This window comes from Oryctolagus cuniculus, chromosome 17 (assembly GCF_964237555.1).
Source record: "Oryctolagus cuniculus chromosome 17, mOryCun1.1, whole genome shotgun sequence".
In the NCBI taxonomy this organism is placed as follows: Eukaryota; Metazoa; Chordata; class Mammalia; order Lagomorpha; family Leporidae; genus Oryctolagus; species Oryctolagus cuniculus.
This window is the reverse complement of record NC_091448.1, coordinates 35,182,944-35,195,101: the sequence shown is the minus strand read 5'-3', so window position 1 is coordinate 35,195,101 and position 12,158 is coordinate 35,182,944. Positions and strand designations below refer to the sequence as shown.

General features: G+C 41.7%; 1 protein-coding gene across 18 annotated transcripts in view; it reads right to left on the bottom strand.

Moving 5' to 3' along the window:
• RPS6KB1 (ribosomal protein S6 kinase B1) overlaps nt 1–12,158 on the bottom strand; it is a 222,813-nt gene that overhangs the window by 207,716 nt on the left and 2,939 nt on the right. For all 18 annotated transcript variants that reach the window (XR_011383241.1, XR_011383242.1, XM_070059928.1 and 15 more), the window contains exons 2-4: nt 3,238–3,287; nt 1,538–1,658; nt 278–346 (exon numbers count right to left, since the gene is read on the bottom strand). Coding sequence is in view for 16 of the 18 variants with exons in the window: in XM_070059928.1 (XP_069916029.1) it covers nt 278–346; nt 1,538–1,658; nt 3,238–3,287 (240 nt within the window). In the remaining 2 variants the exon portion in view is untranslated. The remainder of the gene's footprint in view (nt 1–277; nt 347–1,537; nt 1,659–3,237; nt 3,288–12,158) is intronic.

Here is a 12,158-nt window from a genome sequence, read left to right as displayed (position 1 = left end):
TATATAATTCAAAAACCACTGAATTAAAATATAGCAGTATATGTTTATTATTTAGAAATGCAGAGACCAGAAACAACTAAAAGAGTAATCTCAGAGAAAGACTGACAGTGCTCTTCTTTCCACCTTCACTGAGCAGAAACAAAACAGGAATAAAAATAACAGAACATAGTTCATATTCCAGGAGGAATTATATTGGAAATGTATATTTTTTCTGAGAATTAAAAAATATATATACTAATAAGACGATGGGGCAGGAAAAAAAGAGGGGAGAAATTACCTTTTTAAGCACCTTCATAGCAAATATTTTCCCAGTATTTGCTCCTGTTACTTTCCGTACTTGAAAAACCTAGATTTAAAAAACAAATAGGTTTGTCTTATTAAAGGCCCAACTATGTTAGTCATATTCCTTTAAACCTATTTACAAGAAATTCACAATACAGTAATTTATATCTTATATAAACTAGCACCAGAAGGACTGTGTGCAAATTACCAGCTACTTATGAAATCTATTCACCATGACCTTCCTGGTTTTCTGCCACCTAGTGGCAACACTGGGCAATGGTTGTATAATGAAAAGCGTTAGTCTATGCACAAAATTCTAGTCTACCATATTTAGAGTCCCAGAAACAGAGAATCAAACTTAAAAATTATAAAATATTTCATCAATTTCTTCCAGGGGTGCCACTGTTCTTGTGTCACATAGAACTATTTAATAATAGTTGGTAGGAAATTATCATTTATCCATTCCTTTAAATAGCTAGTTATTAAATATTTCAATGCAACTGCTAAAATATGTGAGATTCAAAGTGCATGTATTATACATTCAAGATGATCAGAACATATTAGAATGTGTATTTAAGCCTGAAAATAAAATGCAAATATCATGCTTTGCAAAATTTACATTATACAGTAGCATAAATAGTTCCAAGAAACTTTATACTTAGCCATTCTCTATCAAAAGACAGAATTTAGATAATATCTTAGTTAAGATTAAGTTTTCTTGGGCAGAACACAGAAAGTCTTAAGTTAGAAAGCTTCAGGCAAAACTACAAAACTAAAAAGTTATCTTCAGTTTTCTTCTCCCTTCTTAAATTCCTTTAGTTTCCCTAACTCTTATTTCTCCAGATACTGTTAAGTCAAAAACCAATTCAGATTAAGATCTCAGTAACAACAACTTAATGTGCCATGCCTCGAGAGTAAGGAGTTTTTTGTTTGCAAAGAGAACACCTATACAAGGTACTATTTAACCAAAGGAAAGAATGAATCTTTTAATAACAGACTTGGTCTGACATGGTTGCCTATTTATTTATTCAACAAACACTGACTACCTATTAAATGCCAGGCTTTTACATGTATGATAGGAGGAGGAAAAGGAAAAACTGAACTTCATATGTTCCTCAAATCACATCACATAAGTGGTCATGGTCATATCTATCCTTTGTTTATGGCTAACAAAGACCAGATGATAGGAACCAGGGTATAAAATCAATCTCCCCAAAACAGACACAACAGTTCTCATTTCAAAAACACTTCCTACCTTTCCATAGCCCCCTTTACCAAGTACCCGAAGTAGCTCAAAACATTCTGGTCTGATTTTTTCTGGCCCTCTGTTCACACTAGTTTCTGAGATTTCAAATTTCTCACAATGTTCCATGCCACTGGGAAGAAAAGCAAAACCAAAAGTAAATTTGCAAAAAGTTAAACTATCTTCAGCATATTGTTAGGAAGAAGAGAAAGAGAAATGTAATTCAATTAAGTACATGACAGCAACTTTGGTATTTGTCCTCTAAGCAACTAATGATTCAATCACAGGGCAGGTCAAGTGTTTATCTGCTTGTTCACAGAAAGTGCTACTGATTATTTATTTCTATACGCATCACATCCCCCAACAAAGGTAAATTAGAACAAATTTATTACATTAACAAAGAAAAAAAGTCTCCTAATTATTCAATAATTCATTAACATTGCTCTTGAGATTAGGTATTATTCAACCTCATTTGATAACTTCTGAAAAAAATCCAGGACCTTTCTAAAACTACCCAGTCATCTTTATGCTACAGAATTTCTTGCTAATGAAATTTATCCCTGCATCATTTCATGTCAAGCTTTCCAACTTAAAAGTATAATGTAAAGACCTCAAAAGAAGTGGCATTTTTTTTTTTTTTTTTTTTGACAGGCAGAGTGGACAGTGAGAGAGAGACACAGAGAGAAAGGTCTTCCTTTGCCGTTGGTTCACCCTCCAATGGCCGCCGCGGCCAGCACGCTGTGGCCGGCACACCGCGCTGATCCGAAGGCAGGAGCCAGGTGCTTCTCCTGGTCTCCCATGGGGTGCAGGGCCCAAGCACTTGGGCCATCCTCCACTGCACTCCCTGGCCACAGCAGAGAGCTGGCCTGGAAGAGGGGCAACCGGGACAGAATCCGGCAAAGAAGTGGCAATTTTGTACATCACCTACATTCTTTCTATATAAGCTATCCATCTTTTTCAGTTTCCCCCTACACCTAAGACTTTCTATTTGAAGGTAGGTACAAAGCAGATTACACGATTTCATTAAAGTGTTTGAATGATGTATTGAAGCAAAAGAAGCAAATGACTTTTTGGAGCATGTCTACAAGTTTCTTCAGAAAAAAAAAAGGTTAGAAATGTGGTTCTCTGTGCTATGGCATAGCAGGTAAAGCTACCACCTGCAGTGCTGGCATCCCATATGGGCGCCAGTTAGAGTACCAACTGCTCCACTTCGATCCAGCTCTCTGCTACCGACTGGGAAAATAGTAGAAGATGGCCTAAATGCCTGGGCCTCTGAACCCACAAGGGAGACCCAGAAGACCCTGGCTTTGGACTGGTGCAGCTCCAGCCACTGCGGCCATCTGGGGAGGGAACCAGCGGATGGAAGACCTCTTTCTCTCTCTCTCTCTGCCTCTGCGTAACTCTTTCTTTCAAATACTTACTTAAAAAAAGAAAAGAAATGTGGTTCTCTAACAAAAATTCTTAACTATCCAAGGCTCATATTCAGTACACTATAAATGTATCTTTTTCTCGATATCCACACATAAACTCAAAAATCTGGATATGTTATTATACTGATTGGATCTTGGCGTCAAACTCAATAACTAAGTCTATAATAAATATGACCAGATATTTAAAGACAGATTACTGGGATCACATGATGGCTATGAGTTGAAACTGATAAAACCTACTTGTAAGAAAGATAGAATAGAAATATTTTCATATAAACTTACAGTTCGTATGGTCCAACTCCCCCATGGTCCATGCTTTCATTTAACTGACCCTGTAAAATACGTTAAAGTTTTGGAAATAAATAATCTCATAAGCATAAAATTTAAAAATTTAGTGATTTAGCTCATAACTGAAAGAGAATCAATGAAATAAACAAACTTAAATTTTTTACTTCAGTAATAAGATAATAAAGTCATGAACAAAATGAAGTATTCAAATAATATCACAGGAATTTCACTTCTAATTTTATATACTAGTGAAACAACAGAGGCTACTCATCAGTGATGTAAAAACAAAACCCGTGGGGATCAGCATTGTGGCATAGCAAGTTAAGCCACCGCCTGCAATGCGGGCATCCACCTTGGACCCAGCTTGCTGCTAAGGCACCTGGTAAAGCAGTGGAGGATGGTCCAAGTCTTTGGCCCTGCCACCTACATGGGAGACCCTAATGAAACTTCTGGCTCCTGGCTTCAGCCTGGCTGAGCAGCCATTTGGGAAGTGAACCAGTGGTTGGAAGACCTCTATCTCTCTCCTTTTTTATCTCTGTAATTCTGCCTTTCAAACAAAAATAAAATAAACCTTTAATAAATAACCAAGTGATTTTTACTTCAAAAATTATTTTTAAATGTGTTTTTGTATATTATGAAGCTAAGTTCTATGTACAAATTACTAAATCAAATGATTTACACAAAGTGTTGTTCTGCCATGTTTCTGATACACAGACTACCATAATGCTAGGAAATAAGCCTAAAGCAACCACAACTAGTCTGAGGCATGTAGCACACAATGCGGCTAATCAAGGCAAAATAATTAAGCAGCACTGTCACATAGTCAGGAGTCAAGCTAGCTACACATTTTTTCTGAATGTAGAATAAACGGATGCAAAACTTAATTACCCTTTTACACACCAGCAATAAACAACCCAAATTAAGACAATTTCATTCGCAATAGCATCAATAACAGAAAAAACTTAACAGAAGTATAAGCTTGTACACTGAAAACTATAAAAGATTGCTTAAAAAATAGCTTTAAAGTACTAAATAGATGGAAAGGCATTCTGGATTCATGAGTCAACTGAATCCTTCCAAAATCTCAGCTTCCTTTCTTGCAAAAATTGACAAACTGATCTTAAAATTTATATAGAAATCTCTCACTCTCTGTTTCTCCCTATCACTCTGCCTTTCAAATAAAATAACTAAATCTTTGAAAAAAGATTTACAGGATGTGGTAGGTGGAAAGGGGAGAGAAGGAGAGAAAGGAGGGGAGAGAGAGGGAGACAGACACCAAGAGCAGACACATGGTACCCACGCATGCTCCTCTGTCTCTTGCCTTCTGATGCCCTGTACCTCCTCTGGACTTGACCAGCAAGAAAGCCATCACCAGATGTGGCCTCCTCCACCTTGCACCTCCAGAACCACGAGCCAAATAAACCTCTTTTCTTTACAACTTAAAAAATATAAATAAATCTGGATTGGCATTGTGGCATAGTAGGTAAAGCCACCACCTGCGGCACTGGCATCCCACACAGGGGATCACTTGTGTCCAAGCTGCACCACTTCCAATCCAGCTCTCTGCTAAGATCTGGGAAGCAGCAGAAGATGGCCTGGGGGCTTGAGCCCCTGTCACCCATGTGGGAGACCCAGATGGAGCTGTGGGTTCCTGGCTTCCACCTGGATCAGTCTTGGCTTTTGTGGCCATTTGGGGAGTAAACCTTAGGATGAAAGATCTCTGTCACTCTCCCCTTCAAATAAATAAACAAACCAAAATCAGGGGCCGGCGCTGTGGCATAGTAAGCTTAGCCTGTGGTGCTAGCATCCCATATGGGCACTGGTCCAAGTCCCAGCAGCTCCACTTCCAATCCAGCTCCCTGCTAACACACCTGGGGAAGCAATGGAAGATGGCCCAAATATTTCTGCCCCTGCCACGCGCGTGGGAGACCTGAACAGAATTCCAGGCTCCTGGATTTGGTCTGGACCAGTACCAGTTGTAGCCTTTCAGGGAGTGAGCCAGCAATCTCTTTCTTTCTCTGTGACTCTTTCAAATAAATAAATAAGTAAATCTTTAAAATAAATAAATAAATAAAATGGGGGCTGGCATTGTGGCACAGTGGGTAAAGCCACCGCCTGAGATGCTAGCATCCCATATGGGCACCAGTTCAAGTACTGGCTATTGTACTTCCAATCTGGCTGCCTACTAAGGTGCCTGGGAAAGCAAAGGAAGGGCCAGCACTGTGGCATAGCAGGTAAAGCCACAGCCTGCAGTGCCAGCATCCTATATGGGTGGCGGTTCCAGTCCCGGCTGTTCTACTTCCAATCCAGCTCTCTGCTAAGGCCTGGGAAAGTAGTAGAAAATGGCCCAAGTGCTTGGGAGACAGGGAGGAAGCTCCTGGCTTTGGATCAGCCCAGCTCTGATCATTGTGGCCATTGGGGGAGTGAACCAGTGGATGGAGGACCTCTCTCTCTGTGTGTAACTCTACTTTTCAAATAAATAATTGAATAAATCTTGGGGGAAAAAAAACAGGCCGGCACCACAGCTCACTAGGTTAATCCTCTGCCTGCGCCAGCACCCCGGGTTCTAGTCCCGGTCGGGGCGCCAGATTCTGTCCCGGTTGCTCCTCTTCCAATCCAGCTCTCTGCTGTGGCCAGGGAGTGCAGTGGAGAAGGCCCAGGTGCTTGGGTCCTGCACCCGTTTGGGAGACCAGAAGGAAGCGCCTGGCTCCTGGCTTCAGATCGGCGCAGCGCACCAGCCCTGGCAGCCATTTGGGGAGTGAACCAATGGCAAAGGAAGACCTTTCTGTCTCTCTCTCTCTCACTGTCCACTCTGCCTGTCAAAAAAAAAAAAAAAAAAAAAAAAAGAGTATTCTGGAATATAGTTTGATTATGTTTCAGCTTACACAAAAGGGTATCACTTAATAGAAAACAGGCTTATGTGGGCAGTTGGCTTAACAGTTAAGACACTGGTTATGAAGCCTGCATCCTGAATGGAAGTGGATGAATTCAATACTCCACTCCCAACTGCAGCTTCTTACTAATATAGATCTTGGGAGGCAGCGGTGATGGTTCAAGTGATTGGGTCCTAGCACCCATACAAAGGATCTGGATTGGATTCCTGGCTCCCTGCTTTAGCCCTCAGCCTGGCCAGAGGCCACTGTGAACATTTGGGGCATTTGACTATGAAATCAATTAACTAAAAATAGGTTCTTAAAAAGCAGATGTTTATAAGCAGTGTCAAATTTTTAGAATGAATCTTTCTTCAACAGTACCAGTACACAGTCAACAAACATAATGAAAATTATTAACATTCTTACAGAAGTTCAAATAACACCCTCCCCCGACACACACACACACACACACACACACACACACCAAGTTGTATAACACTAGAAATACGCTTCAGGACTAGACTGAGGAAAACAGATGGGGTAGTACTGAGGCAAAAACCTATTACAATTTCAACTAGATAAAGTTTCTTTGTGTGTGTGGGTAGAAATGGTTCTTGGTAAAGTTTCTTTGGTCTCTATTACTGTATATAATCACCTACGACAGCTTCACTTTTTTTTTTTTTTTAAGATTTATTTTATTTATTTGAAAGAGTTACAGAGAGAGGTAGAGACAGAGACAGAGACACAGAGAGTTCTTCCATCCACCGGTTCACTCCCCAGATGGCTCCAACGGCTGGAGCTGAGCAGATCTGAAGCTAGGAGCCAGGAGCTTCTTCCAGGTCTCCCAAATGGGTGTAGGGGCCCAAGGACTTAGGCCACCCTCTGCTGCTTTCCCAGGCCACAGCAGCGAGCTGGATCAGAAATGGAGCAGCAAGGACTCAAACCAGCACCCATATGGGATGCTGGTGCTGCAGGCTGGGGCCCACTGCGCCACAGTGCTAGCCCCGATAGCTTCACTTTAACAGATGTCATAAAACTGGTAGTATTTGTTTTTTTCTTTAATGTTAGTTTTACTTAATTCCAAATTAAAGACCACAGAGTAGTTACATGACTTTGAAGCCACCTCACAAGATATACCCTACAGCTACGTTTCATTTCCGGAGCTGGCCAGGCCTGTAATACCCACCACCTGCATCTCTGCCTATGACTTTCTACCATTACAATCTAGAGAAGAAGCATTTGAGCCACAATTCTTTTCTGCTTCCCAGCGTTACCTTTAGAAAAGTCTCATACCAAAGGCATCAAGCTAACATTATGAAACACATACTGAAAACACTCTTTCATGGAAAACTCTTTATTCAGAATTTTTGGCTGCCTTAAAGCTTTGTGACCATCCAGTGCTTTCTCTGACTGGCAATCTGAAATCTTCTCTCCTTAGGGACTCTACACGATAAACTAGCCTACAACAATGACTACTGCACAGTTTTAAACTAAAATGTATAAAATCTTATGTTAATACATCTAAAGATGTAATGAAAGAAAATACATCTTATAAAATTTTAAACAAATTGTTCTTCAGTGATATTATCCTTGATTCAGAGATTCATTAAATCAATCATGTGTTTGCCTGGCTAGTCACAGACAGTTCCTTCTATGACTCAATAATTCAGATCAATTGGGAAAAGGGGTAAACCTTGCCCAAATTCTTGAGCGAATTAAAAGTAGTTGCTAGGGTGGGTGTTTCGCCTAGCAGTTAAGATGCTGGCATCTCACATCAGAGTATGTGGGTTCAATTCCTGACTCCAGCTTCCTGCTGATGTAGATCCTGGGAAGCAAGTAATTTGGTTCCTGCCACCCACGTGGGATACCTGGATTGAGTTCCCAGTTCCTGACCCCCTAATCTAGCTCTGCTCGACCATTCTGGGTATTTGGGAAGTGAACCAGTGGATAGAAGTTCTCATTCTCTCTCAAATACATAAATTTAAAAACAATTTTTAATAGCTGCTACTTTATGGTATGTATTATAAGGTAAGATAATGAGTGATGAGACTTTTTTCTCTAACTTTTCATAATCATGAATATTTGGGAGTTTATTATACAAATATCTTTTGTTTTTAGAAACATTTAACTTTTTACTGAATAAAAGCCTGATATTCAATCTTAAACTTATGAAGTAAGCCTCAGCAATTATTTCAAACCTTGAATTAGTAGTGGAAAGAGGATTTTAAAAACTGCATTACAATTTTCTCCTCTTTAGTGACACATAAAATAGAGAAGCACCCAGCATTTTCAGGGTTTAATGAAATTCTCTGTATGCAAAAACTGTCCCTTGGATTTATTCACTGCCCCAAATGGTACCATCACTAGTGAAACTAAAAAACAATACAACTCCCCCCTCACACACACAAAAACCCTCTTACCTATTGGTTTTAATACATATGAATTTTTCCTCTTAAGTATTCAACCAAGATCTGTTTTTAGCAAGACATTCAACTTTGTCCACAAATGTATCAGTTTATAGTCTCATCTTTTATTCTCCAAAGAATTAACAAAGCAATGCAAACATTACATTTACTAACACAGTAAACAGTAACTCCATGTAACATATCTGAAAAGGCATATGTATCTCTAAATAGGATGGGTAATTTAAAAAGAAATAGGGGCAGATATTTGGGGTAGTACTTAAGATGCTACTTGGGACCTTTGCATCCCAAATCAAAGTACTTCGGTTCAAGTCCTAGCACTGATTCCAATTCCAGCTTTCTGGGAACATATGCCCTGGGAGGAGAAGAAGATGGCTCAAGTACTTGAGTCTTTGCCATCTACGTGGGAGACCTGGATTGAATTCCAGGTTTCTGGCTTTGGCCTGGCACTGGCTGTTGTGGCCTTTTAGGAAATGAACCAGTGGATGGAGAATCTGTCTCTATATGTCTACTTTCCAAATAAAATGAAAATAAATAATTTTTTAAACTTAAAAATAAGATGATTATGTTAAAGCTCTAAAAATACAGCACTCTAATTTAAATTTTTTAAAAAGATTTTAGTTATTCTTTGAGAGGTAGAATTACAGACAGTGAGAGGAAGAGACAGAGAGAAAGGTCTTCCATCTGCTGGTTCACTTCCCAAAAAGCCACAATGGCTGGGGTTGCGCTGATCCAAAGCCAGGAGCCAGGAGCTTCTTTCAGGTCTCCCATTAGGGTGCAGGAGGCCAAACACTTGGGCCATCTTCTACTGCTTTCCCAGGACATAGCAGAGAGCTGGACTGGAAGAGCAGCAGCCATGACTCGAACCAGAGCCCATATGGGATGCTAGCACCACAGGCGGAGAATTAACCTACTGCATAACAGCGCCGACCCCAAATTTAACTAAATTTATTATTAAGTCTCTAGGACTAAATGAGGGTAAACGTGAATGATTAGTCTCTGAGTAACACAATAGTAAGCTATACTTCCAGCTGTTTAATATGCCAGGACATTTTATTTTAAAGATTTATTTATTTGATAAGCTACAGAGAGGCAGAGGCACAGAGAGAGGTCTTCCAACCACTGGTTCACTCCCCAAATGGCTGCAATGGTCAGAGCTGAGCCTATCCAAAGCCAGGAGCCAGGAGTTTCCCTCAAGTCTCCCATGCAGGTACAGGGGCCCAAACACTTCTACTGCTTTCCCAGGCCATAGCAGAGAGCTGGATCAGAAGTGGAGCAGCCAGGACTCAAATCAGCACCTATATGTGATGCCAGAACTGCAGGTGGTGGCTTTACCTGTGATGCCCCAATGCCAGCACCATGTCAGGACATTTTAAGACTACTTTACCTACTTTATTTTTACAGAGAAGAAAAAAGTGTCAGAGAGATTAAGCAATTTATTCTAGGTAACATAGTATGGCTGAAGGGATCTAAATTCACATTTTCTTCCTTTTAAAAAAAAATATTTATTGATTTGGGGCCGGCACTGTGGTCTAGTGGGCTAAGGCCCCAGCCTATAGTGCCAGCATCCGTATGGGTGCCAAGAAGATGATTCTGGTTCCTGATAGGCCCAGCTCCGGCTATTGCAGCCATTTGGGGAGTGAACTAGCAGATGGAAGACCTTTCTGTGTCTCTCTAACTCTTTCAAATAAATAAATCTCAAAAAAAATTTATTTATTTGAGAGGTAGAGTTACTGATTTATTTGAGAGGTAGGTCTTCCATCCACTGGTTTACTCCCCAAATGGCTGCAACGGCCAGAGCTGGGCTAATCCAAAGCCAGGAGCTTCCTCTGGGTCTCTCACATGGGTGCAGGGGCCCAAGTATTGGGCTACCTTCTACTGCTTTCCCAGGCCATAGCAGAGAGCTGGATCAGAAGAGGAGCAGCCAAGATATGAACTGGCGCCCACATGGGATGCTGGTGCTGCAAGCTGAGGCTTAGCCTACTATGCCACAGTGCCAGACCCTGAATTCACTTTTTTTTTTTATTTTTTTTATTTTTTGACAGGCAGAGTGGACAGTGAGAGAGACAGAGAGAAAGGTCTTCCTTTGCCGTTGGTTCACCCTCCAATGGCCGCCGCAGCCAGCAAGCTGCGGCCGGCGCACCGCACTGATCTGATGGCAGGAGCCAGGTACTTCTCCTGGTCTCCCATGGGGTGCAGGGCCCAAGCACTTGGGCCATCCTCTACTGCACTCCCTGGCCACAGCAGAGAGCTGGCCTGGAAGAGGGGTAACCGGGACAGAATCCGGCACCCTGACCGGGACTAGAACCCGGTGTGCCGGCGCCGCAAGGTGGAGGATTAGCCTAGTGAGCCACGGCGCCAGCCCTGAATTCACTTTCAACACACCACAAAGGTACACTGTGATGAGTAAAGGCAATAAAGAATCTGCAGCACAAGCCTTTGGCCTAGTGGTTAAGACACCTGTTAAGAATGCCAACACTCCACATGGAAGCGTCTGAGTCAAGCCTGAGCTCCGGCTCCCGATTCCAGCTTCCTGCTGATGACAACCCTAGGAGGCAGCAACAGCGACTTAAGTAGTTGAGTTCCTGTAACCAGACACTGCAGGCATCTGAGTAGTGAACCCGCAGATGGGACTTGTCTTTGTTTCTCTTTGCTTCTCAAATAAACTGAAACAAAAAAAAAAATCTGCGCACAGGCAGGCATTGTGGTACATCAGATTAAGCCACTGATTGGGATGCCAACATCCCACATCAGAGTGCCTGGTTCCACTCCCAGCTACCCTGAGCTTCCTATCCAGTTTCCTGCATATGTATCATGGGACATCCATGTACTTGGGTTCTAGCCACCCACACAGGAAATCCATATGTTGTTCCTGACTCCTGGTTTTGGCATGGGCCAATTCCTGGCTGTTGTGGGCATTTGGGAAGTGAACCAACACATGAAAGATACCTCTCTGTATGTATATATGTCTCTGTCTCTGTCTCCCTCCCTCCCTCCCTCTCTCTCTGTGTATATGTCTCCCTCTATCACTGTCTTTCAAAAAAAAAAAAATAATAAATCTTAAAAAAAAAAAAAAGTACAGTGCTGTGGAGTAGAGGGTTGGATCTCTGCTTGTGGCTCCAGCATCCCATATGGGTGCCAGCTCCAGTTCCAGCAGTTCCACTTCTGATCCAGCTCCCTGCTGATGCACCTGGGAAAGCAGTGAAGATGGCCCGAGCTCTTGGCCCCTGCATCCATGTGGAAGACCCAGAGGAAGCTCCTGGCTTCAGCCTAGCCCAGCCTGAACCGCTGCAACCATTTGGGGAATGAATCAGCGGACAAAAGATCGATATTGATCTCTCTCTCCCTCCCTTCTCTCTCTCTGTATTTCTGCCTTTCAAATAGATAAGCAAATCTTTAAAAAAAAAAAACAACAATCTGTGCAATGAAATTTGCTGATTGAATCAGAAAATGCTAGCACTCTGAAGGGGTAATTACCTTCCTGGTCTATGTCTGCTTCCTAACTATTAAATGAAGACATGGGGTAGGCATTTGGCCTAACAGCTAAGATGCCTCTTGGGACACTTGCAATCCATATTGTAGCGCCTAGGTTCAAGTGCTGGCTCTGCTCCCAATGCCA